The 27,397-nt window shown below is 40.3% G+C and overlaps 1 protein-coding gene across 1 annotated transcript in view; it reads left to right on the plus strand.

Moving 5' to 3' along the window:
• Positions 1-27,397, plus strand: part of LOC137438283 (semaphorin-5A-like) — a 109,224-nt gene that overhangs the window by 58,677 nt on the left and 23,150 nt on the right. Inside the window, exons 5-7 of the mRNA XM_068133414.2 lie at positions 4,761-4,916; positions 12,533-12,577; positions 19,479-19,675. Coding sequence (XP_067989515.2) covers positions 4,761-4,916; positions 12,533-12,577; positions 19,479-19,675 — 398 coding nt within the window. The remainder of the gene's footprint in view (positions 1-4,760; positions 4,917-12,532; positions 12,578-19,478; positions 19,676-27,397) is intronic.

The following is a 27,397-nucleotide window of genomic DNA, read 5'->3' on the forward strand; positions in this document are numbered from 1 at the left end:
TCCTCACCACATACAAGGCCTTCATCCGCAGCTCAATGGAGTACTGCTCTCCCCTCTGGGCTGGTGCTCCTGCCTCACACCTAGCTCGTCTTCATGCTGTTGAAACCAAAGCGTTCAGAATCATTGGAATCTCCCGCGATGACGCTATCTCCGAGGGCCTTTCACTTAATCACCGCAGGCAGGTTGGTGGTCTTTCCGTCTTCTACCGACTCCTCTCCGGCCTTGCCCCCCCAGCTCTCTCTGGGCTCTGTCCCCCAATTATTTCTGCAGGTCGCACAAGATCTGCCTGCAACCCTCTTATGGTTAAACTGCCAAAATCAAGACTTTCTGCTCACCTTCACTCCTTCATTCCTCTTTTCTCCCGCCTCTGGAACAAACTCCCTCACTCTCTTCAATCCCACTCCTCCCTCCAGGTCTTTAAAACAGCTGTTCACCACCATCTCTTATCTTCCCCAATCCAAAACCTTGATCTTTTCTACCCCCGCTAATTTCACCCCCAAATCCACTTTTTTGAGGTGACTTTTGACTTCTTTCCTGGAAGTCCTTGGTGTCCTTGCGTTTTATACCTATCCTGCCTCCCCCCAGGACCTCTCCCTCCCACACATCTCCCGATGTCCCTGCTCTCAAATGTTGTGTTTGTGTGCTTCCTCCCCTTCTCTCCCCATCTTGTCGACCGCTCCCCTTTTTATATACTTTGTTTGCTTGTTTGTTTGATTTGTTTGTTTGATAAATGTTAGCTCTTTCACGAGCCTCGACTCTGTATACAAAAAAAAAAAAAAACCTTGTGAGCGAAATATCATATCATAGCATGTTTTCTGCGTCTTCCACTTTGTCAACTCACATCACTTCACCGACGGGGAACCTAGGCGTAACGCTTGTTCCCACTAGATTTCTTGTTTGTTCGTCTGTCCTCACACAACATGAGTACTGTATGTGTATTGATTACATTAGCCCCTTTACAACCCTGAGACCCTTGAAGACCCTAAATACCACAAAGACCCCTAATAACCAGAATACCTAAAACACCCGGAGGACCCAAAATTCCTCGAGGTTGCAAAAGATCCATTGACAAAACCACCCAAACACGTCCTGGAAAGGGTGTGCAATCTCTGATTGCTCTTTCTTGTGATTTGATTTTTGTTGCTAATTAATTGGTGATCACCACGGACATTTGTCTTTGGTAGCACATGGCTAGCCCGACCCCAGCACAGGAGAACCCTGGGAAAAGTGTGTGTGTGTGTGTGTGTGTGTGTGTGTGTGTGTGTGTGTGTGTGTGTGTGTGTGTGTGTGTGTGTGTGTGTGTGGTGCGTGTGTGTGTGTGTGTGTGTATGTGTGTGTGTGTGTGTGTGTGTGTATGTATGTGTGTGTGTCTGTGTGTGTATGTGTGTATGTGTGTGTCTGTGTGTGTGTGTGTATGTATGTGTGTGTGTCTGTGTGTGTGTGTGTATGTATGTGTGTGTGTCTGTGTGTGTATGTGTGTGTGTGTGTGTGTGTGTGTGTATGTGTGTGTGTCTGTGTGTGTGTATGTGTGTGTGTGTGTGTCTGTGAATAAAAGAGAGAGATAGAATTGTGAGAGGAACAGAAATGAAAAAACGAGGTTTGTGTGTGTGTGTGTGTGTGTATATGTATGTACGTGTTTGTGTGTGTGTGTGTGTGTGTGTGTGTGTGTGTGTATATGTGTGTGTGTGTGTGTGTGTGTGTGTGTGTGTGTGTGTGTGTGTGTGTGTGTGTCCGTCCAGGCCATAAATATTTACCATTTGAGCTTTTGTCATCAAATTTTCAACAAAGATTTAACCTTTATTATCAAAATAGGGAGAGGACTAATTGATAATTTGGTCAAAGTGCAAAGTCACAGTGAGTATAATTGGGCCTTATTAGTTCACCTGCACATTGCGCAGTGGGAGACAAGGTTTTGCAATGGTTTACCATTTCAGCTTGTGTCATCAAATTTTCACAAACCTTTAAACATAAAAAAAATTAACCACCTTTAGAGGCCATTTTTCCCCGCAAAGTGGGGGTTGGCCTTTTTCGGGAACCGTGGTTGTTGTTGTTTTTTGGTCCCCTTTTTGAAGCAATGTTTTACGCCCGGATGCCCTGCCTGCCACCAACCCTTTTTGCCGCCTTTAACGACAAACAGGGAATTACCAGTGAACTGGTACTCAATTAGCCGACCTCGGAAGGATGACAGGCTGAGTCAACCCCCCTGGCGTTAATTCAGCGATCGACCGGGATTCGAACCCAGGATCCTAGGATCCTAAGCCGGCACCCCAGCCGCTAGCCCAACACCAGGGCTAGCCCACAAACCTTTATTATGTGAATATAGAGAACACTGTTTAATACATTTCAAATTTGTTTTTAGCTGTTGTCATCAAGTTTCAAAGTCGACTCTGTGTGTTTTACACCTGAGAAGATGGAGAAGTTTCTGGCAACCCTCGACTCTGATTCTGCAACTTGACCGGACGGCATCAGCTCACGTGTCCTAAACCTGCTTTGCTGATCTTACACCTCCTCTCCTTGCCATTTGCACCTTATCATTAACCCTAGGTCATAGTCCATCTGCTTGCAAATCCACCAACATCACAGCAATACAGAAAAAGGTGCAAATAACCGATCCTCTTAACTACACACCTTCCTGCTTGTATAAAATCATCAGCAAGGTCATGGAATTCGTCATCGCAGTTTTCATAAAATGGTTCCTTTTCTAAAACGGCCTCATCTCAGATCACCGACTCGTATTCAGACCAGGTCGCTCTACCTTGGACATGTTCCTTCTACTCACCCAACAATGGATGGAGAGGCCTTCAATGTCAGACATAAGATCAGGTTGTATCTCTGGACACATCGCGAGCTTTCAATACATTCTGGCATCTTCCCTTACTCTCCAAACTGTCTGCCTATGGGGTCCAAGGCCAACCCCACACATGACTTCCTCTACTCTCATAGCCGATGTGTGGCACTCTATGGAATCCTTTCATCTCTTCCCCCTGTCAATGCTGAGGTGTCCCAAGGCAGTGTTCTGTTCTGTCCCCAGCCTATTCTTCATCAACGAGGTCTCTGACCCTCTGGAAAATCCCATTTATCTTGCATGACTGCCACACCTGGTGAGCGAATACGTCGAAAACACCTCATTCTTTCTTTCTGGACTATCTATCCTCCACGGATGTTCTGATTGGGCAGCCAAGTACCATGTTATGATGATAAGTAAGGAATAGGTATAGTTCCGCTCTTCGTCCCTTTTCCTTTCTGTGTTTTGCTTGCTTGCATCCTCCATTGCTTGAAATTGTCTCCTCCTTGCATCTCCCCTTTTTGGTTTCCTGTTGACTGCTTTCTTTCTACATTACAGTGCTTAAATAACATTGAAGTCCCCCTTCCCTCACCCGTCCCACTCCTCCCTCCTTCTCCCCACCCTACCCCCTCCCCCCATATTTCATATTCACATTGTAAATAATAAATTCCCCTATTGTTGAACTCTTTTTCCGATCTGCTGTGTCCACCCTTTCTTCCATTGGTGTAGCACCGTCCTCACCTAGTGTCAGTCTGGGAGGTTATAATTCCCTAAATAATTAATTGGCTCTAGTCCAAGTCAGGTGTGCACCGGCAGTTCTTCGCTCGGCTGCAACCAATTAAGATCAAATTAAGATAAGATCGGTGTACAACCGAGGGCGCGGCCCCCAGTTGGGAGACAATGTGACCTCCACGTAAACTGAAATTAGACGGAGGACCCTGGACTACGTGGTCGACTAATTGGTATTTACGGTCACCTCGTAACCCGTCCAGATATCGGAGTTATCTGTAACTGGCGGCCTCAGGTCCGGTACTTCGGGAAAAAATCAAGGCATCCCCCCTCCCATTGTATTAGACCCAAAACCTGGGGCTGTCATAATATATATTATATACCTTTCGCTCTCCAACCTTTAATTTAACAAAGAATGACTCAACGTTTTCGACATCACCACGTAACAAGACATTCCTCCGCTAACATTTCTTAAGAGTGAAGAAAATAATTGTAAATCCCTCTTTAAAACCCAAACAAGGGGGTTGGAAAAGCCAGACACACCAATCAAATCCATGCAGCGGAAATTCATACTCATGAGTTTCAACCGTTGATGCGTCACTTTAAAGTGCCACAAGACACCTGGAGCTTTGTGAAGCGAGCGTGACAGACCACATTTGTGATTTCTCAGCCGTGAAAGCAGCTTGGGCAGTGAGAAGAATCCCACAGGGACACTTTCATCGAACAGTGAGGGCAGATGTGGTGGCGGAATTCACCGGATTTCTGCTCGGTTTGAATCATTTGGAAATTCAGGCATTCTATCCCTGCTGAAATTCTTCAGGTAACGTTGCAGTTACAAAAAAAGGGCTTCCAAAAATGACGTCAGCAATTAAGGTAATGACAATCATTGTTCTTGTTTGGTTTTGTTGCGAATCTCGGCCCAGCGATAAACTGTCATCCTGGTGTTTCACATATGTAAATACAGGGGGAGGCATCATTGTATATTTCGTCCTAAGGATGGATGTTGTCCCAAGGATAAGGATGGATGGCTCTTGTGAACAGTAGGTGATTTATCCCTTAGATGGGTGGATTTATTGATGGATACCTGGAAAATGTGGTCCGAATTGAGGGAGAGAAAATGAAATTTAGCATTTTTAAAAAATATTTGGAATTACACAAGGGCATTACAATATGATGAAGGTGATTGTTGTGTTATTCAAATATGTTCCAGTTCGGCTTGCTGTGCTTATGTTATCGGTGTGCACAGGAGACTGGAACACCTGGGCATCTTGGAGTCGATGTGACGGGCAAACGCAGCAACACCGCACCCGTGTTTGTACCACCACATCTCAACCACCAGAACAATGCATGGGAACCGCCTCTGAAAGCCGACAATGCACTCATCACCCAAACGCCATTCCAGGTGATAATACAGAAACTGTACCATCGATCCATGAATCCCTATAGTAACTGTCTCAAGCTTGAATTACAAACACTCATTCTTTGGTTCTTTTGATTGTTTTAAATTTACCTTTCCATTGATCATGCGAATCTCTATAACGAGGTTGGATGCAAATATAATGGAATTTTTGTCGCCTCGATCCCCTCCTCCCCCCTAGTACAGGAAAGGGTCGACCCTTGTACGGCAAAAAGGGTTGACTCATGTGCAGGTAAAGGGTCGACCCTTGGTCATTCAGAATGGCATCCTGTAATGGAGAAGGGAATAAGAGTCACTGATAGTGATGGTGCAAGCATCACATGCAGACTATAACAGGATTAGAGAGGCAGTTTGAAGGTCATTCATGAAAAAACAAAACCTGAAGGTCATTAATGAGCCAGCTTGATTTTTTACCGATAAGCCAATGGTTGCACAGCACTACTGTTGAAACTAACTTGACTATCTGAGGCTTACAATCCTAATCCTAATACTGCCTTCAGCTGGATTTGAATACGCAACCTCCGGTACGCTCGGTGTCCTCACCGCCTCACCGCTCGGTGTCCTCACCACCTCACCGCTCGGTATCCTCACCGCCTCACCGCTCAGTGCCCTCACTTGGTGTTCTGCCTTAAAATTGGCAGAACAACTGAAATTAGTGAAACGGTTCTCCGACGACATCCAAATGGAATTTGGCTTGGATAAGTGTGCCAGGTGCACATTTGTGCAAGGTAGACCAACAAAAACGGACATCAAAATCGACCTAAATGCAGCAATACAGGAGCTAGACAAGGAAGCATATTACAAATACCTTGGAGTTAGAAGAGGGCCACCAAATTTATCATCAAAATGTATGAAACAATTACCAAAGAATACCTGCATAAAACGAGGCTGATCCTGATAACATCTCAGCCCAAGAAACAAAATTAAAGCCAAAAACCAACTAGATGGTATTCTTAGAATACTTACCCTGCCTGTGCAGGCAACTGGGTGCGAGCCAACTCTTTTGTTTTTGAACGTTTTTCTTTCTTTCATCCAATATGGCTGCCAAACCACGTGAGCGATTACATCATAAATGTGTATTCTCAAATATAATTGTTGCATAGATCACACAATAAATTTCAAACTGATCAGACTAAGCGTTCTCCATGTCAAATTATGACGTCATAATTATGACACCAATTACCGTTAACACCTATTCCCCATGCGGAGTTCTTTATAATGTGCCACATGTCAATTTTTTCCATGGAGCGGTTTTGGAGATATAGAGGTTAACGTTTTTCAGTTTTCCAAGATGGCGCCTGTACCACGTGACCTATTACATCATAATTATCATGAAAATATTCTTCAGGGGGAGATGCTCTTATGGTGAAAATGTTGTGACAATCGGATCAGGAATTGCAGAGAAAAAACAATTCATACTGATCAAATCAAGCGTTGTACTTGTCGAATTATGACGTCATAAATAAGGTACAGATGACGATAATTAACATATATTATTCCCCATGGGGAGTTCTTTACAATGAGCCATGTTTCAATTTTTTCCACAGAGCGGTTTCAGAGATATGGAGGTGCAACGTTTTTCGATTTTTCCAAGATGGCACCTGTACAACGTGACCGATGACGTCATTATTAAAATATTCTACAGGAGGAGGTGTTCCTATTGTACAAATTTCGTGTCCGTCAGACTAACAGTTGCAGAGGAATTTTTTTTTCATATTGATCAGATCAAGCGTTGTACTTGTCGAATTATGACGTCATAATGAAGTCACAGATGACATCATCATCAGCATATCTTATTCCCCATGATTCCCCATGAGGAGTAATTGACAATGAGCCATGTTTCAATTTTTTCCCATTTGGCCTTTTGGGATATACTAGGGCATTGCCCGTACTATATCTATATCTAAAATTATATCCCCCCCCTCTATTTACATGAAATGGTTTGGTCCAAAGCGAACGGCTTGCGAGTACGGTGACAATCCCCCCCCTCTATTTACATGCAATGGTTTGGTCCAAAGCGAACGGCTTCCGGAGTTTGGTAAAGAAATCGCCATCGCGTGCACAAACGCGCAGGAAAGCGAATGAATCGCAAATTCGTTTTTATTAGTTGTAAAACATAGTTTAACGCCAACATAGTTTGCAAACGTGAAATAAATGAATACGCTCTCAAATGTGCCATCCGAGGCAGAGTGTGCCCGCCACGTTCGGCACACGCGATCGTTCGCTGCTCTCTGATTGGTTGAATCGTTTTTTGGACATAGCTCGGTAAGTAATTGTCCGATTAATATGAAACCTTGAAAAGGCACATCCTCGGGTCCCCAGCAATATACCTGGCAAGTTAAAAGTATATCGGACCCGTGGTTGTCGAGAAACAGCGGTCACAGACAAACAGACGTACAAACGTACAAACGTACAGACAGAGATTACTGGAATTATAGATAGATAGAGGTGTAACGTTTATCCAAGATGGCGTCCATACCACGTGACCTATGACGTCATAATTATGAATAAAAAAATTCTACATGGGGAGGCGCTCCTATGGTAAAATTCCGTATCATTCAGACCAACGGTTGCCGAGAAAATGAAATTTAAAAATGCAGACATGTACGCCACACGTACACACCTACGGGCACAACCTCATGCCTAACCCTGATTTTCGCTTCGTGAGAGCAGGGTAACTAGCAGTACCAGCATTCCTATATAGGTGTGTAATAGTAAACTGGCCAGAAACGGATATCAAAAAAGTCGATATCAAAACAAGCATCTATATAGTAACAACTGGGAGAAAGAAAAAAGAGCAGGGATATAAAAAAAAAAAAAGAGTTGGACAGAATGGGGATAGACAAATAAGAATTACTGGAATGGCTAAGAAGAGGTCAGCTCAACTGGGATGGAGAACAAATCATCATAACTACACCAATGGCCTAAATAAGATGGCCGGACTGAGCCAGATGGACAAGTGTAGGTTCTACAACGTAGAAACAGAAAGTACAAGTCATCTCCTATTGGGATGTAAAAAAAAACTCATATCAGAGCAGCTGCACACCCAAAGGCACAACAAGGTATGTAGAGTAATCCATCGTCACATCTGCAGGAATTTCAATATCCCAGTTCCACAAAACTCATGGAAACATGAACAAAAAGCAATCATTGAGAACAAGGACATAATGCTCACGTATGACCTGATGATTCCATCCAGCGTGAACATAGAAAACAAAGCATTGTGACCGGACATGGTACTCAGATATAAGCAGAACCGCCTTCAGAGGCCATGTTTCCCTGCAGAGCAGGGGTTGGTCTTTTTTGGGGCACCGTAGTCCCATTTTTGAAGCAATGTTTTACGGCTGAATGCCCTTCCTGCCGCCAACCCTGTTAGTCGCCTATTGCGACACACAGGGAATTACCACTGAACTGGTACTCAATTTGCCGACCTCGGAAGGATGACAGGCAGAGTCAACCCCCCCCCCCCCCCCCCTTGGTGTTAATCCAGCAATCGACCGGGATTCGAACCCACGATCCTAGGATCCCAAGCCAGCACCCGAACTGCAAAGCCAATACCAGGCTAGGACATAGTATTCAGATACAAAAAGGAAAAGACAGCAGATATATATTGACAACTGGGAGAAAGAAAAAAAGAGCAGGGATATATATATAAAAAGAGTTGGACAGATTGGGGATAGACAAAGAAAGATTGCCGGAATGGCTAAGAAGAGGTCAGCTCAACTGGGACGGTGAACGAATCATTATTAATGCCCAAGATCAAGGACACTACACCAATGATTTAAAGAAGAAGGTGGGACTGAGTCAATCAGACAAGTGTAGGTTTTACAAGGTAGAGACAGGAAGTACAAGTCACCTCCTATCAGGATGTAGAAAACTCATGTCAGAGCAGCTGTACACCCAAAGACACAACAAGGTATGCAGAGTAATCCACTGGACCATCTGCATAAATTTCAATGTTCCAGTTCCACAAAACTCGTGAAAAACATAAACCAAAAGTGATAAATGTAAAGAAGGACATATTCCCTGTCCATAATGTTCACATATTCCCTGATGATCCCATCAAGCATGAACATAGTAAACAAAGCCCTGCGACCAGACATACAGTCATGTGAAAAAGTAAGTACACCCCATGTAAAGTTTTGACTTTTTCAACATATTTCAACATACAGCTATTTGATCTTCATTTCAACAATATTGACAGATAACGGTGATATAATACAACAAATATCATGAAACATTTACATTTTGTAGTCCATTGTATAATTTAAATAAACATAAATGCAAATTTCGCATGTGGAAAAAGTAAGTCCACCCCTACATTTATCACTACTTCAAATACCTAAAATTAGAATCAGGTGCACCAGCTCAGGTGCAAATGATTAGAACATCATTAGAGAGGATCTTGGAGGAACCTGTCTTATTTAAACCTCAGACATTTAGTTTGGTTTGCTCTTTGTTGTTGAAGTGTGCGGCGTCACCATGCCTAGATCAAAGGAGCTCTCTGAGGCCTTCAGAAAGAAGGTTATAGATGCCTACGAGTCTGGGAAGGGATTTAAAAAGATCTCCAAACAATTTGAAATCAATCATTCGACTGTCCGGAAGATCATCTACAAATGGAGAAGATTCCAAACAACTGCCAACTTGTTCAGGCCAGGCCGCCCTAGCAAGTTCAGCCCGAGAGCAGACCGCACGATGCTGAAAGAAGTCTCTAAGAACCCCAGAATGTCATCACGGGACCTACAGGTAGCTCTTGCCACTGTTGATGTCAAAGTGCACGAGTCTACCATTAGAAAGAGGCTGCACAAATTTGATCTACATGGAAGGTGTGCCAGGAGGAAACCTTTGCTGTCCAGAAAGAACATCAGGGCAAGACTAAAGTTTGCCAATGAACACCTAGGCAAAGACCAGCACTTCTGGAACAATGTGCTCTGGACAGATGAGTCAAAGGTAGAGCTATTTGGCCACAGTACCAGAAGACATGTTTGGCGAAAACCAAAGACACCATTTGACCACAATAACCTGATACCAACTGTAAAGCATGGTGGTGGAAATATTATGGTTTGGGGCAGCTTTGCTGCATCAGGGCCTGGGCAGCTCACCATCATAGAATCCACTATGAATTCTTCATTGTACCAGAGGGTGCTTGAGGATAATGTGAGGCCATCTGTCGGAAAGTTGAAGCTCAACCGAAGATGGACCTTGCAACATGACAATGACCCTAAACATACCAGTAAATCCACCAAGGAATGGCTGAAAAGAAAGAAATGGAGGGTTCTGGAATGGCCAAGTCGAAGCCTGGATCTAAATCCCATCGAGATGTTGTGGGGGGATTTGAAACGAGCTGTGCATGCAAGAAACCCCTCAAACATCGCACAGCTGAAAGAATTCTGCATGGAGGAGTGGGCAAAAATTTCTCCCAGTCGATGTCAGAGACTGGTAGACAGTTATAAGAAACGCCTACTTGAGGTTGTTTCTGCCAAAGGGGACAATACCACCTATTAGAGCCAAGGGTGTACTTACTTTTTCCACATGCGAAATTTGCATTTATGTTTATTTAAATTATACAATGGACTACAAAATGTAAATGTTTCATGATATTTGTTATATTATATCACCTTTATCTATCAATATTGTTGAAATGAAGATCAAATCGCTGTATGTTGAAATATGTTGAAGAAGTCCAAACTTTACATGGGGTGTACTTACTTTTTCACGTGACTGTAGTACTCAGATACAAAAAGGAAAAGAAGGCATTGCTAATTGAGGTTTCAGTGCCCAGTGATTTTGGCCTATATAATGCAGAAATCAAGAAAATGACCAAATATCAAGACCTCAAGAATGAAGTGAAAAGATCCTTGAAGCTGAAGAGTGCCGGAAGTACACCAGTGATAATTGGAGAAACAGGATTGATAAAGAAGAACCTCACAAATGTCCTACAAACATCCCTGGGAACATTATCACAAAACAAACTACAGTTGGAGTCTGCACTGGGCTCAGTGATGATCCTGAAAAGAGCCCTTGGAACAAAACTCTGAGAACAACACAACTTCACAACTTTGCCCAGAATCGCAATCCTTCACCGAAGCGAAGCTAGATACTTTGAGTCCTGGGAGGACTCCAATCCACCTTCTAAAACCCAAATTATGCAGATAACAACCAAGGACACACATACATATACTCACATATACACATACGATGAACCAACAAGTGATGAAACCAGCCCGGCGGTGGAGGTGGGGGTGGGGGCGTGTCGCATTGTGATTCTCATGTACGTGCTGCTTGTGAATGTCGCTGTAGAGGAACCTGGGGAGGGTTTGAAACGGCAAAGGGATTACCTTGTGGAGCTTTTTTTGTTGCTTTATTTACCTTTCTTTGGCTGGAATAGCAGGGAGTTAATTATAAATCTCCTAGCCACTTGTGCATAATTGATTAGGTGAAAGCTGATTGATTGGTTGTTCCCTCCAATTACGGGTGAGAGACGTGATGTGGGGAGGGTGGGGTGAGAGGAAGTGAAGAAGTGGTGGCAGGGGAGGAGTGAATATCAGTGCCTCCTCAGCAACATTTTTTGTATTTAGCCCGGTGCGCTCCTCAATGTAAGACTGCTCTTCTGTTTGCTTCGACCTCTGGTAGGTATGGGCATTCTTTGGGTCTGTCCATGCCATTCCACCGAAATTACTGAACTCACTGAAAAGTCTCGCCTGGTTTCGCATGCATGTGATGCTGTGAGTGTGATGTCACGTTTTGACAATGAACTGTCTTGCTCGAGCATGTCAGTCACTTGTTTAGAACATGTGTGTTATAATTATAAAACACTAAGTCTAACATCTAAAAATATACTTCCGGTCTGCTGCAAGACTTTCATTTTCGAATACGCCGCGATGTTGCTAAGTAAGCTGCTCACAGTCACTCCATATTGGTTGATTGTCTTGATAACCTCGACCTTTCCCTCTGGTGTTGCCTCCAGACTGCTCCCAGTCACTCCACATTGGTTGATTGTCCTGATAACCTCGACCTTTCCCTCTGGTGTTGCCTCCAGACTGCTCCCAGTCACTCCACATTGGTTGATTGTCCTGGTAACCTCGACCTTTCCCTCTGGTGTTGCCTCCAGACTGCTCACAGTCACTCAATGTTGGTTGATTGTCCTGGTAACCTCGACCTTTCCCTCTGGTGTTACCTCCAGACTGCTCACAGTCACTCCATGTTGGTTGATTGTCCTGGTAACCTCGACCTTTCCCTCTGGTGTTGCCTCCAGACTGCTCACAGTCACTCCATGTTGGTTGATTGTCCTGGTAACCTCGACCTTTCCCTCTGGTGTTGCCTCCAGACTGTTCACAGTCACTCAATGTTGGTTGATTGTCCTGGTAACCTCGACCTTTCCCTCTGGTGTAGCCTCCAGACTGCTCACAGTCACTCAATGTTGGTTGATTGTCCTGGTAACCTCGACCTTTCCCTCTGGTGTTACCTCCAGACTGCTCACAGTCACTCCATGTTGGTTGATTGTCCTGGTAACCTCAACCTTTCCCTCTGGTGTTGCCTTCAGACTGTGGTTGTGTTCTCATTTGGTGATGCCAGTTTGCTTTCATCATGTTGTATTTCAGATAACAGCATCGACCTTTCTGCGAGGCTCGCCACTGCTCATGGAGGTAAGTTTGAGGATGCTGTTAATTTTATGTTGCGTACATTCGGTGTTAACGCTCAAGGAACACTACCCGAGATAAGTTTATTTATCACTCAGTTTGAGCTTCAGTTGAACAGGGTGGTGCAGAAATAGCATATAGGCCAAGAGTAATAGCTCAAAATAGACCTCAACCCGGAAGAAATTGGTAACAAGCTGAAACTTTCAGGAAAGATGTATAAAAGTATGATAACAAATATATCAAAAGTCCCCGAAAATCCTCCTTCTGCTAAAGTGGGAATTCAAGATGGCGTCCAAGATGACTGCCATTCTCTATTTTCTACATATCTTTGCATTCTGGCATGACAGAGGTGCAAATACAGTGTCCAAACATAGGTTTTCAAGCACAAGCAATCCAATGATATAAAGTATTACATGATTAAGTAAGAAAAAAGATGGTGGGCGGCATGGTGGCTATTTGTGGGTGTATATATTAATGTTTATTTGTTTCTCATTTCCGATAATGGATGGACTTTGTGTAATATGCAATGAGAAGCTGGGTTCGACCAATACTGCAACCGTTGGAGACAAAGGCCGCAGGACTCTTGTGTTGGCAAGCGTAAAGCGAGACGATGGGCTTCAACAGACTGGAGAAAACGTATCCATTGAGAGTTCACGTTGTTTGCCGGAAGACCTATACATGTGAGAGCACGATTACAGCTCAAAATAGAAATCTGACAGAAGAGGCAGGAACACCACAATTGCGATCAGGTGTTTCTACATTTTTATTATTATTTTTTGTATACAAGATCGAGGCTCGTGTAAGAGCTAACATTGATCACGAAAAGACAAACTGAGACATAAAACATATGATAAAGGGAGCGGGAGACAAGAGGAGAGCAGGGACATTGGGAGATCTGTGAGAGGGAGGGGGCTTGGGGGGAGGAGGCATGGGAAGGGGGAGGGGATGGGTGGGAGAGGTAAAAAAAAAAACACATTGACACTGCAAGGACTTCCAGGAAAGAAGGCGGAATTTCAAAAAAGTGGATTTGGGGTGAATTAATGGGGGTAGAAAAGATCAAGGTTTTGGATGGGGGAAGATAAGAGATGGTGGTGAACAGCTGTTTTAAAGAGGAGTGGGATTGAAGGGAGTGGGGGAGTTTGTTCTCTACTGTTGTACTTCTGTGCTTCTCTCTCTCTCTCTCTCTCTCTCTCTCTCTCTCTCTCTCTCTCTCCCTCCCTCCCCATCTTGTCTCTCACTCCCTTTATTGTATGTTTTGTGTGTCCGTTTTTTTTTTGGTGATTAATGTTAGCTCTTACACGAGCCTCGATCTTGTGTCCAAAAAAAAAAAAGACAGATGAAAAAACTTTACGCTTATGCTTGTGGCTGGCATAAGGCTGGATTGATGCTTATGGCTGGCATACATGTCAGGGAGGCTGAGGCAGATGCGGACACACTGATTGTCTCAACAGCACTAGCCATACAGAGTTATAAAATCTGCCAGTTGTTGTTGGGACAGACACAGACTTCCTGGTCATGCTGATGACTCGAGCAACCACTAATACTGATATGTACATGTTATGCCACACAAGCCGCACAAAACTGTACAACATTTGTGAAATTCAGGATCCCATCGGAGACACAACCAAGCATTTACTATTTCTACATGCAGTGACCGGTTGTGATACAGTGTCTGCAATGCAACGTCAGGAAAAGAGCAAAGCTTTTAACAAAGTAAGTACACACAAAAAAAGGACTATCATCTGCTGGACACATTCACAAAGACTGAAAGCACCCAGGAAGAGATAAAGCATGCAGGAGAAAGATTCATTCTCAAACTGCATGGTGGCAGCAACTATAAACCACTTGATGAATGTCGCTACACCGTATACAAACGGACAATTAGCCACAGTTTCCTGAGTTCATCATTTCATCCAGCAGGTGTACCCCCAACTAGTGCTGCAGCCAAACAACATTCATATCGCACTTAACATACAGTTCAGGAATGGATGGGAAATCCTTTGCAGCATCAAAATGGGATGGAGATTGCAGGATGACACCCTCATACCAGTGGAATCTGATCTTCCTGTTGCCCCTGACACTTTGCCCAACATGGTTTCATGTGGGTACAAAACTGATGGTTGTGGCATGTCATGTGGGTGCAAGAAACTTGGGCTGTTTTGTTTGGATACTCTTGTTTTTGGTTTCTGGTTTGGATAGGTTTTTAAAAAAAATGAAAACCGATGTTTGGATACTTTATTTTTGGTTTGGATAGGTTTTTTTTAATGAAAACCGATGTTTAGAAACTTTATTTTTGGTTTGGATCGTTTTTTAAAAATAAAAACCGATGTTTGGATACTTTATTTTTGGTTTGGATAGTTTTTTTTTCATGAAAACCGATGTTTCGATACTTTATTTTTGGTTTGGATAGTTTTTTTTATGAAAACCTATGTTTAGATTCTTTATTTTTGGTTTGGATCGTTTTTTTAAAAATGAAAACCTATGTTTCGATAATTTATTTTGGGTTTGGATCGTTTTTAAAAAAATGAAAATCGATGTTTGGATACTTTATTTTTGGTTTGGATAGTTTTTTTTTAATGAAAATCTATGTTTAGATACTTTATTTTTGGTTTGGCTAGTTTTTTCTTTATGAAAACCTATGTTTAGATGCTTTATTTTTGGTTTGGATAGTTTTTTTTTAATGAAAATCTATGTTTAGATACTTTATTTTTGGTTTGGCTAGTTTTTTCTTTATGAAAACCTATGTTTAGATGCTTTATTTTTGGTTTGGATAGTTTTTTTTTAATGAAAATCTATGTTTAGATACTTTATTTTTGGTTTGGCTAGTTTTTTCTTTATGAAAACCTATGTTTAGATGCTTTATTTTTGGTTTGGATAGTTTTTTTTAAATGAAAACCTATGTTTAGATAATTTAATTTTGGTTTGGATAGTTTTTTTATGAAAACCTATGTTTGGATACTTTATTTTTGGTTTGTATAGTTTTTTTTAATGAAAACCGATGTGTTGAGATAATTTATTTTTGGTTTGGGCAGTTTTTTTTAATGAAAAACTATGTTTAGATACTTTATTTTTGGTTGGGATAGTTTTTTTTAATGAAAACCTATGTTTAGATGCTTTATTTTTGGTTTGGATAGTTTTTTTATGAAAACCGATGTTTAGATACTTTAATTTTTGGTTTGGATAGTTTTTTTTAATGAAAACCTATGTTTGGATACTTTATTTTTGGTTTGGATTGTTTTTTTTATGAAAACCGATGTTTGGATACTTTATTTTTGGTTTGTATAGTTTTTTTTATGAAAACCGATGTTTAGATAATTTATTTTAGGTTTGGATAGTTTTTTTTAATGAAAACCTATGTTTCGATAATTTATTTTTGGTTTGGATAGTTTTTTTATGAAAACCTATGTTTGGATACTTTATTTTTGGTTTGGATATATATTTTAATGAAAACCTATGTTTCGATAATTTATTTTTGGTTTGGATAGTTTTTTAAAATGAAAACCGATGTTTCGATACTTTATTTTTGGTTTGGATAGTTTTTTTAATGAAAACCTATGTTTAGATTCTTTATTTTTGGTTTGGATAGTTTTTTTAATGAAAACCTATGTTTCGATAATTTATTTTTGGATTGGATAGTTTTTTTTTAATGAAAACCGATGCTTAGATACTTTATTTTTGGTTTGGATAGTTTTTTTTATGAAAACCGATGTTTAGATACTTTCTTTTTGGTTTGGCTCGTTTTTTCTTTATGAAAACCTATGTTTGGATACTTTATTTTTGGTTTGGATATTTTTTTTTATGAAAACCGATGTTTCAATACTTTACTTTTGGTTTGGATAGTTTTTTTTATGAAAACCTATGTTTAGATACTTTATTTTTGGTTTGGATAGTTTTTTTTAATGAAAACCTATGTTTCGATAATTTATTTTTGGTTTGGATAGTTTTTTTATGAAAACCTATGTTTGGATACTTTCTTTTTGGTTTGGATAGTTTTTTTTATGAAAACCGATGCTTAGATACTTTATTTTTGGTTTGGATAGTTTTTTAAAATGAAAACCGATGTTTAGATACTTTTGTTTTGGTTCGGATAGTTTTTTTTTTATGAAAACCGATGTTTAGATACTTTCTTTTTGGTTTGGCTAGTTTTTTCTTTATGAAAACCTATGTTTGGATACTTTATTTTTGGATTGGATAGTTTTTTTTTAATGAAAACCGATGTTTAGATACTTTATTTTTGGTTTGGATAGTTGTTTTTTTTGATGAAAACCGATGTTTAGACACTTTCTTTTTGGTTTGGATAGTTGATTTTTTTCTGAAAACCGATGTTTAGATGCTTTATTTTTGGTTTGGATAGTTTTGTTTAATGAAAACCGATGTTTAGATACTTTATTTTTGGTTTGGATAGTTTTTTTTTATGAAAACAAAAGTTTAGATAATTTATTTTTGGTTTGGATAGTTTTTTTTTTAATGAAAACAAAAGTTTAGATGGTTTCTTTTTGGTTTGGATAGTTTTTTATTATGAAAACCGATGTTTATATACTTTCTTTTTGGTTTGGCTAGTTTTTTCTTTATGAAAACCTATGTTTGGATACTTTATTTTTGGTTTGGATGGCTTTTTTTAATGAAGACCTATGTTTGGATACCTTATTTTTGGTTTGGATAGTTTTTTTTAATGAAAACCGATGTTTAGATTCTTTCTTTTTGGTTTGGATAGTTTTTTTTAATGAAAACCGATGTTTAGATACTTTCTTTTTGGTTTGGCTAGTTTTTTCTTTATGAAAACCTATGTTTGGATACTTTATTTTTGGTTTGGATAGTTTTTTTTAATGAAAACCTATGTTTGGATACCTTATTTTTGGTTTGGATAGTTTTTTTAAATGAAAACCTATGTTTTGGAAAGATACTTTATTTTTGGTTTGGACAGTTTTTTAAAATGAAAACCTATGTTTAGACACTTTAATTTTTGGTTTGGATAGTTTTTTTTAATGACAACCTATTTTTGGATACTTTATTTTTGGTTTGGATAGTTTTTTTTTATGAAAACAAAAGTTTAGATAATTTATTTTTGGTTTGGATAGTTTTTTTTTTAATGAAAACCTATGTTTAGATGGTTTCTTTTTGGTTTGGATAGTTTTTTATTATGAAAACCGATGTTTATATACTTTCTTTTTGGTTTGGATAGTTTTTTTTTATGAAAACAAAAGTTTAGATGGTTTCTTTTTGGTTTGGATAGTTTTTTATTATGAAAACCGATGTTTATATACTTTCTTTTTGGTTTGGCTAGTTTTTTCTTTATGAAAACCTATGTTTGGATACTTTATTTTTGGTTTGGATGGCTTTTTTTAATGAAGACCTATGTTTGGATACCTTATTTTTGGTTTGGATAGTTTTTTTTAATGAAAACCGATGTTTAGATTCTTTCTTTTTGGTTTGGATAGTTTTTTTTAATGAAAACCGATGTTTAGATACTTTCTTTTTGGTTTGGCTAGTTTTTTCTTTATGAAAACCTATGTTTGGATACTTTATTTTTGGTTTGGATAGTTTTTTTTAATGAAAACCTATGTTTGGATACCTTATTTTTGGTTTGGATAGTTTTTTTAAATGAAAACCTATGTTTTGGAAAGATACTTTATTTTTGGTTTGGACAGTTTTTTAAAATGAAAACCTATGTTTAGACACTTTAATTTTTGGTTTGGATAGTTTTTTTTAATGACAACCTATTTTTGGATACTTTATTTTTGGTTTGGATAGTTTTTTTGTTTTTTTTCATGAAAACCTATGTTTGGATACTTTATTTTTGGTTTGGATAGTTTTGTTTATGAAAACCTATGTTTGGATACCTTATTTTTGGTTTGGACAGTTTTTTTTATGAAAACTGATGTTTAGATACTTTATTTTTGGTTTGGATAGTTTTTTTTTTAATGAAAACCTATGTTTTGGATAGATACTTTATTTTTGGTTTGGATAGATTTTTAAATGAAAACCTATGTTTGGATACTTCATTTGCGCCTCTGTCATGTCAGAATGCAAAGATATGTAGAAAATAGAGAATGGCGGCCTTCTTGGATGGCATCTTGAATTTCCACTTTCGCACAAGGAGGATTTTCAGGGTCTTTTGATAAATTTATCATACTTTTAATCATCTTTCCTGAAAGTTTCAGCTTGTTACCAATTTTTTCAGGGTTAAATCTAGTACTCTTGGCCTAATAGTCCGAGTTTAATTCCCAACATGAATATAAACTCCAGGATTGGCGTTTTGCTGGTGGGGCATTACATCACAAAATGCATGGTCCCTGGGAGGGCTTTTGAACCTGGGTGGTCCCCTCTGCTAGTTGGTGGATTTTAAATCATAATGAGTTTCCTTAAAAGGAACTTCAACGCAGGTGGAAGTCATTAGGCCCATAGAAATCCTGTACAATGGCTGCCAACCTATGCTTGCTTGTCCGTGCTCTGTCGTTTTTAAATGGTACGCGTCAAGCGAGGAAGCGGCACGTACCATGTTTTATGTTATTCCTACGACTCGACTGGGGTTCAAACCACCGACCTCCCAAAGTCAGAGCAGATGATACAATCGTTAAGCCAATGAGTCGAGATATTTTTAAAGATCCCACGTTGACTTCCATGAAGAGGATACCTTTGTGTGTGTATCACCTGCACTTTCAACAAACTTCAAATTCATTAGTCAAACGTCAGCCCTGAGCAGCCAGCTCAAGTATCATTTGAGCCAAATACCTTTCGCACCCTAAGCGTATAAGACCGTATGAATAATCATACTCTTAACTCCAAAATGGCCTTCTCAAGGCCTGCATAGACTTCATTGTGTGCAGAAATATGTTTATGGGGAAGCAATATTTTACAATATTGTGTGATGTAAGAGCAAATGTTCAATGGTTTTGCAAATCCCTAGGCTTTACACTAGGCCACGTGGTGGCAGCCAGCCTGTCCTGCGGTCTCGCAGCTTGTCTTCTCACGGTGTTGGCCTTGTCGATCTGCCAAGCCAAGATTCCCTCTCTGACCACCCATTCTGGAACACCTGTGACCTCGATTTTCAGCCGCAATTCAAGCTGTCCTTGTCGTAACAGAAACCAAGCTTACACACTGAAGGTAAAATCGCTTAAAAGTTATCATATTATAATTTGAGAAGTTTGTGTGTGTGTGTGTCTGTGTGTGTGTGTGTGTGTGTGTGTGTGTGTGTGTGTGTGTGTGTGTGTCTGTGTGTGTGTGTGTGTGTGTGTGTGTGTGTGTGTGTGTGTGTGTGTGTGTGTGTGTGTGTGTGTGTATGAGACAAATGTGTTTCTTTTACTTCATTCCTGAACCGTTGAACAGAATGAGTTAAAACTGTTGCTTGTACTCAGGATGTGCACAGGAAGGTTTGTGAAGGTAAAAAGATTGACAGTTGCAGGGTTTCAGAGGAAGGGGTGGGGGAGGACCCCAATCCCTCTATGTAGTTATGGCATAGGTATAAAATTCCAATTTGGGGAAGATATCCTATCCGTAAGGATGGGTTCTTTGCAAGTGAGAAATCGACCCCATAATACGTATATACAACTCAAAAAGCACTCGGCTAAATAGTTTACATTGTGTATCCCACTGGTAGGCTGGATCTGGATCTGGATCTGGACATCCAAAATCGAATCGGGTTGTTGTTGTCACTTACCCAACATATCCACCAAGTTGGGTCTGAATCCGTCCACAACGTTTTGAGATATCCTCTTCATAAGCAGACAAACAAGCAGACAGGAGTGAAAACATAACCCCCATCACCTTAAGTGGCGGAGGTAAATATACAAATAGTCGCCTGGTTTGAATCCGGCAGGTCGCATCAAAGCGACGCAACAGTCGACCACTTTGAAGTTCCCCATCTCAGATCTCGTGTCTAAATGCCGCATTACTGTACAGATTAAGAGCCACAAGTGGTCCAGTCTCACACCAATAGATGTCATGTGTCTTTATCTAATTAGGCTGAGCGAACCTCAAGACATGTGACACAATTGTCTCGGCAGTCTGGGAACCGCAATAAATTAGTCACTTAACGGGCCCTTCATATCCTCCAAATGAAGCAACAAACACAGCCAGAATTCACACCAAGACCAGGTATATTTAATACAGAAGAAATATTGGCATGGAGAAGGAAACAAGAAAGAAATCACACACATAATAAATTAACAAGTCTCCTTCTCCTCTTCCTGTCCAGGCTCTCATCTCCTCTCCTCTTTCTCTCATCTCCCCTTCCTGTTCAGGCTGGAGTTCCCCAAGGCAGTGTTCTGGGCCCTTTGTTTTTTCTGGTCTTCATCAATGATCTCTCCGACTCTCTGGAAAATCCTCTATATTTTTGCTGATGACTCCACTCTCTGCCGCTCCATTCCTCATCCCTCAGATCGGCAGTCTGCAGCCTCCTCACTCTCTGCAGACCTGGACAAAATCACAGACTTGTCAAACAAGTGGAACATGTCTTTCAATCCTGACAAATCTCACACTCTCACTTTGTCTTTCTGAAAAGACCGACTGGACATCCCTCCCATCTACTTTCTCAACAATCCTCTCCAAGAAGTTCTGTCACACAAGCTTTTGGGTCTCACTATCTGCCATGATCTTTCCTGGGAAAACCACATTTCCAAGCTGGCCTCCAAAGGCAGTCGCCGACTGGGCATGCTCCGTCGTGCGAAGTCCTTCCTTGGCACACCTGAGCTCCTCACCACATACAAAGCTTTCCTCTGCAGCTCAATGGAATACTACTCTCCCCTCAGGGCCGGTGCTCCTGCCTCACACCTAGCTCATCTTCACGCTGTTGAAACCAAAGCTTTCAGAGTCATTGGAATCTCCCGTGATGAAGCTAACTCCGAGGGCCTTTCACTCACTCACCGCAGCAGGTAGGTGGTCTTTCTGTCTTCTACCGACTCCTATTTGGCCTAGTTCCCTGAGCTTTATCTGTGCTCTGTCCCCCAAATATTCCTTCAGTTCGCACAAGATCTGCCAGCAACCCTCTTCTGGTGAAATTACCAAAATCAAAACTCTCTGCTCACCTTCACTCTTTGATTCCTCTTTTCTCCCGCCTTTGGAACAAACTCCCTCACTCTCTTCAATCCCACTCCTCCCGCCAAGTCTTCAAAACAGCTGTTCACCACCGTCTCTTATCTTCCCCCATCCAAAACTTTTCTAAAAATTACTTTATACCCCCATTAATACACCCCAAATTCCCTCTTTTCTTTCCTGAGAGCCCCTGTGGTGTCCATTTTGTTTATCCCATCCCATGTACACCCCTTCCCACCCCCCACTCTCCAATCCCAGTCTCTCCCTTCCACAGATCTCCTGATGTACCTGTTCAATACTGTTGTTGTGTTTCCCTCTCTCTCTCTCCCCTTCTTTTCTCTCGCTCCCTTTATTACATGTTCTATGTTTTAGCTCTTATACGACCCCTAGATGGGTCTACGGTGGGGGGGGGGGGGTGGAGTGGGGGTTGACCCCCCCCCCCCCCAAAAAGATAGGTATTTGCTCTCTTCTCTGAAACTACACACACAATTTCAATGAAAGTTGATCACAACCTTCATCGCCCATGATGTACCAAAGTTTGTTCATGGCATTAAAAATATCGGGGTCTGAGGGGTTTGTGGGGGGTTTGAGTGACTATTGCTCCTGATCCAGGTGAGTTTCAGGACCCATGGTCCTATTTTTTTCTATTGTTCTGATGTACCAATTTATGTGTATTGTAGTGGAAGTGGTGAGTGAGACTCAAGACGCCAATGGTCGGAAACAGGTTTTACAAAAGGTCATGACTTTATTATTAACTGGTTATTCACTTCATTCCATTACCAAATAATATCGTTTAACTCAATGGACCAGGTTAACTCTATCCGCATAGTCCTTCTTGTTCGGCTGCAGCGCCGAACTCGTGGTACGCGTTCATTCCGTCGTGCAGGGCTTCTGAGGATGAGTGCTCTCTCTCAGCGCTGTTCACAGGGTTCCGTTCCGTTCCGTAGGTCAGAGCTTCTGGTGACAAGTCTCCTGACTCATAGTTTGCTCTGGTTTTTATGGGCCTTGTCGCGCTAATCCCTTCTCCGCTAATGCCCCGAGGTCATGCATGCACCGAGTCCTGGCACCAGCTCGCTCCCCTCCTACTGCGAGTTCCATTTACCAAACGATAGGGGGGTGCTCCAGCCTGGGGCTGTGACCAGGTGGACAAGAGATTACCATGTTCGTGCACATTCTTGGCATTCATTTACGAAATCGTCTATCTGCTTCGTTACCAGTCTTAATCAATGAGTTACCAGTGCCAATCAATAAGTTACACTGAGTTACACTTCCACAATTCCCTCATCTTTTTGTTTTTGTTTATATTAACCATTAATCTAAACATCAATATAAGTAAACAATCAATCACTACAAGTAAACATCATTACAAGTATAAGTAAATAATCATAACTTTGGTAATCAAATTCCCTTAGGCATACACCGTCATCCTGCAAGAATCACAAAACATTTCGTTGGTCATTGACTCCTTCCATATTGTTCAATCTATTGCATTTGCATCACAAATATATTTTCAAAACAACACTTCACCATCACCAAGATACAACAATTTCACTTCATTTTCAAGTTTTGTAAAGCATCTGCACCATCTGGCAAAAACGTTTGCCTCCACACAAATGTTGACTTTGTTTGAAAGGAAGGGCTGATCACTTGTGTTTGAATCCAGGTATGAAACATTTTCTCCTAATGTCTTCATAGCTCCTGCACTACTTCGTGTAGGATTTCGCTGTTGTGGTAACATTGCGGAGTCATAGACTGACCCTGCTCTCCTTGTAGCATTCTTGCCACTTTTTGCTGTAAACCATAGTAATTCCTGAACAAGGCCTTCACCCAGTTGTAGTCGACTTGCCTCCTCCCTCATTGTGAGTGGGCAGCAAGTATTGGTGTGACGTTGATTGGCCAGCAAGATGTGGAACAGGGATGCCGGATGCATCCACAATGATGTTGGGACCATGGTGTTCAGGTCATCCATGGTCCATACCAGGAGTGGCCCGCAGAATCGCGCACAGCACAGCTGAGAGAGGCACAGCCATTGGTTTGCAGCTCCATGCTGGCTCCCCGGAAGTTGGTGAAGTAATAACATATGTCCCCGCATTTCACAGAGGTTGCAGGTAAAATGTCGTTGTCCTGCAACTTCTGATGTGATGAATGTTCGAAGCCTTCGGACAAGAGTAAGTGATCGCCTTTCTTTCATATGTTGCAGTGTGATCCAGGCAAATGGTCACATAAATTTCCTTGGTGAAGGTAAGCATCCATCTCCAAGTTACACGGGAGAATGTCTTCATCATTCTTTGAGAAAGAGGGTGTATGCCACGTTTAACTTCATTTTTTTAGCCACAAATTTTCTTTCTCGAACTTCTTCCCAATTCCGTTAGCACTCCCTTCAAAATGTGATCTCGTCTTATCGTTATGCTCAGTCACATCTGAATCTGCTTTCCACACACACTGAATCAGATAGGGTACATCTTACCATGAAATCAGCATAATCATGTATATCTTCCGACAGTTTCACATTCAACAATTTGTTGTTTTCCCTCACAACATTCAAAAAGTTATATTCATTTATATGCGTCACACAAATAATATTCAATCAGGTATGTATTTCACTACTAAACTAAGAATAGCATCCACAATTGCTTTCAGGTTAATATAGTTCAAAAATTAACTCATGCAGGTATTTTAGCACTACTCTAAGAAAATAAATTGTATATGATTACAATCACAAACGGGAATATCTAATTCCCAACAACAATTTTCCCAAACCAACAAATTAAGCATAATGTATTATTACCATAAATCCTCTCCACTTTTTCTTTTCCCTCCTTTTTTTTTTTTTTTCTAACAGTGTGTCACTCGTGGTGATATGAGTTCACTGATATTGTAATTGACACAACTCATAACATTGTCGTTATGCCATTATCTTAATTCTACTGTATTCATTTGCAACATCACTTGATTTAATCTTTTAATCTCAGTAATTATGTCGCCATAAAAGTCTTCCTTTTCTGGTTCCACATTTCTTTCCTCATTTGTCACTTCATGCGTTATCATCGTGTTGTTGGTTACCTTATTCAAACACACCGTCACTAAGGCTTTCAAGCAAGCCACCACTAAAACAATTGCCAATATAACTACTAACCCAACAAACAAGTTTGCTACTCCTTGTATATATTCATACCTATGACATAATTATATGTCGATGACATTCAACATTATATACCAAACTAACAAGCTTCCTAAAAGGTAAATAAAGAAAATCCCTTAATATGTAACATAAATCAGATTATTTGTCTTACCCTGATCCCCCTATCTCCCGGGGTTGAACTCAATCCCCTGATCATGAGTGTAGTTGTGATACATTTTTCACTCATGTTGTATTAATATCAGCAGGTAATTGTATGTCATGTAGGCAAATAAATGTCACTATCCCAAGTAGGAATATCACATGTTGAAAATGTAATGTTTATCAATGCAAGGGGTGTTAAAATGTAATTCAAATGACTGTAAATCACGACTATCATTTATCTACCACTGAATGTTCTGCTGGGCTGCTAGGTGCAGCCTCATTTTCTGTGGGATCGTCCACCTTAGCCCCATGTGCTTGCTTGCAATGAGAGGCATGAATCCAACTTTCTATTTTGGGTCCATATTTGTTTCTATTCTTATCAATCTCCTATGGTTTATCATTTCGTTCCAAGATACCGCAACCAAAGGTTTTAACCAAAGCTCTACCAAACTATTTCCAATTTGAACAAAAAATGCCAGTGAAACAATGATTCGAAGAATTAACTTCAAGGGGTCAATAAATTTATTCTATAGCCAGATCTAATTTTCCCATCCAATAGTTTGCCTTGCCACATGTCATATTATAACACTTTAATAAACCTTCGAAAAATGTTTCCCATCTCAACAAATTTCCTTTTTACAAATAGCCATGTGTAACTTACGTATTTAACTACAATTTCCTCTCAATTTGTTTGGCCTAGCTGGCCGCAAAAGTGGCTGCCAGCATGCAGTACCGTTCTTTATCTACCAAGGAAGTGCTCGTCCACACAAGACCTCTACCAAAATGTTGTTTGTAAAAACAAATCTGGGATTTCTGATTACATGGATGCACACTCTCAGGACATTTTCAGGCTGCTGTTAACAATCCACTACGATAAATTAATTCCTTTACCCACAATCAAATAATTAGTACAAATTGAGGATATTATCCCTATCACATTCTTTTATAGATTCATTATGTTGGATCTAATTTTTTCCAATAATTTTCCACTGCTGTAAGGAAGAACAATAGCTCTCATAAGTCTTAGTAATATCGTACTTAATTTGCCCAGCATCGAATAATTTATTTACTATCCTTTCTCATCTGTTAACCAGTGACTTTGTTTGAACTCCAGAACTGAAAACCCACAATAGTTCAAACCAGCAAAATTTTCTTTACTATTTTCCCATATCATCTATGCCTAAACCACATCCATACATACAGCACAATTTATATGCTGATAAAATTCAAGTTTATATATATAAAAATCCATGAGCAGAGTACTCTGGGAAGTCAGTGTAAGACCTCTCCAAAATTTGGCTAATTTTGTACTCCCACATTTTTATGAAGCTCATATCCATAAATAGCTTTCTTTGATTCTCATAAAAATTCGATCACAATGGAATCCCAAGATTACTCCCAATTTTTACTATTAATGAATAGCTGCTCATAACTCAGCAAATCAAATCTTTATTCTCCATCTCCCTTGACAAAAGTGATAATTTTCATAATCAAATTATATTTCTATTTTTTTTTTTTTTTTTTTTTTTATGAATTCTCTCGATATGCGATCCCTTCCCCATGGAACTATCTATTTTTCAGACAAGGCACACTGTCGGTGTCAACAATCTTGTAAGATTGATACACAAAAACAAAAACAACAAACACAAACATTGATACACAAAACACACACACACGCATGCATTATGCATATTTGTTTGCGTTGGAACCATTATTTACAGATCAGGTTGGGTGTCAGTTTTATTTCATTTTCATAAAATTTGTCCTTCAATTTTATAAATGCTAATACGCAAATGGACCAAAAAGTTTATTTTTTAGAAAACCCCTATGATGTCACATTGAAATTACCCTTTCAGTTCCCACCATAATTTATCCAAATTTGACTACACACCCATTTGCATGTCAGTCGACCACTGACCTATCAATCATGCGGAACACTAGTCCGAAATTCCCACCTGATCATCATGTGACTCTTGTCACTTGGTTTCAAAAATTTGCAAAGCAATTGTTCCAACTTTGTAAATTTAAAATTTTGTGCCCAACATAAAAGATCCAATTTCGGCATTTGATCAATTAATTACTAATTTGCTTACAAGCAAAAGAAAAAATGAATAATTCTTGCTCCGAAAACCTTTTCAGACACAAGAATCATCGACAGTTATTCATGTTTGTCCAGTAATCTAATCTGTTGAGGTCAATCGTCATTTGGGACCTTTTTTTTTTTTTTTTTTTTTTTTTTTTTTTTTGTATACAAGATCGAGGCTCGTGAAAGAGCGAACATTAATCACACAGAAAGACAAACCGACACATAAAACATATAACATCGGGAGCGGTAGACAAGATGGGGAGAGAGGGGGAAGGACACAAACACAACATTTGAGAGCAGGGACCGAGAGACATGGAGACATCGAGAGATCTGAGAGAGGGCGAGGGCTTTGGGGGGGGGGGGGGCATGGGAAGGGGGCGGTGGGAGAGGTATAAAACATATGGACATTGCCAGGACTTCCAGGAAA

The sequence above is a fragment of the Myxine glutinosa genome, chromosome 12 (assembly GCF_964187855.1).
Source record: "Myxine glutinosa chromosome 12, kmMyxGlut1.1, whole genome shotgun sequence".
Classification (NCBI taxonomy): domain Eukaryota; kingdom Metazoa; phylum Chordata; class Myxini; order Myxiniformes; family Myxinidae; genus Myxine; species Myxine glutinosa.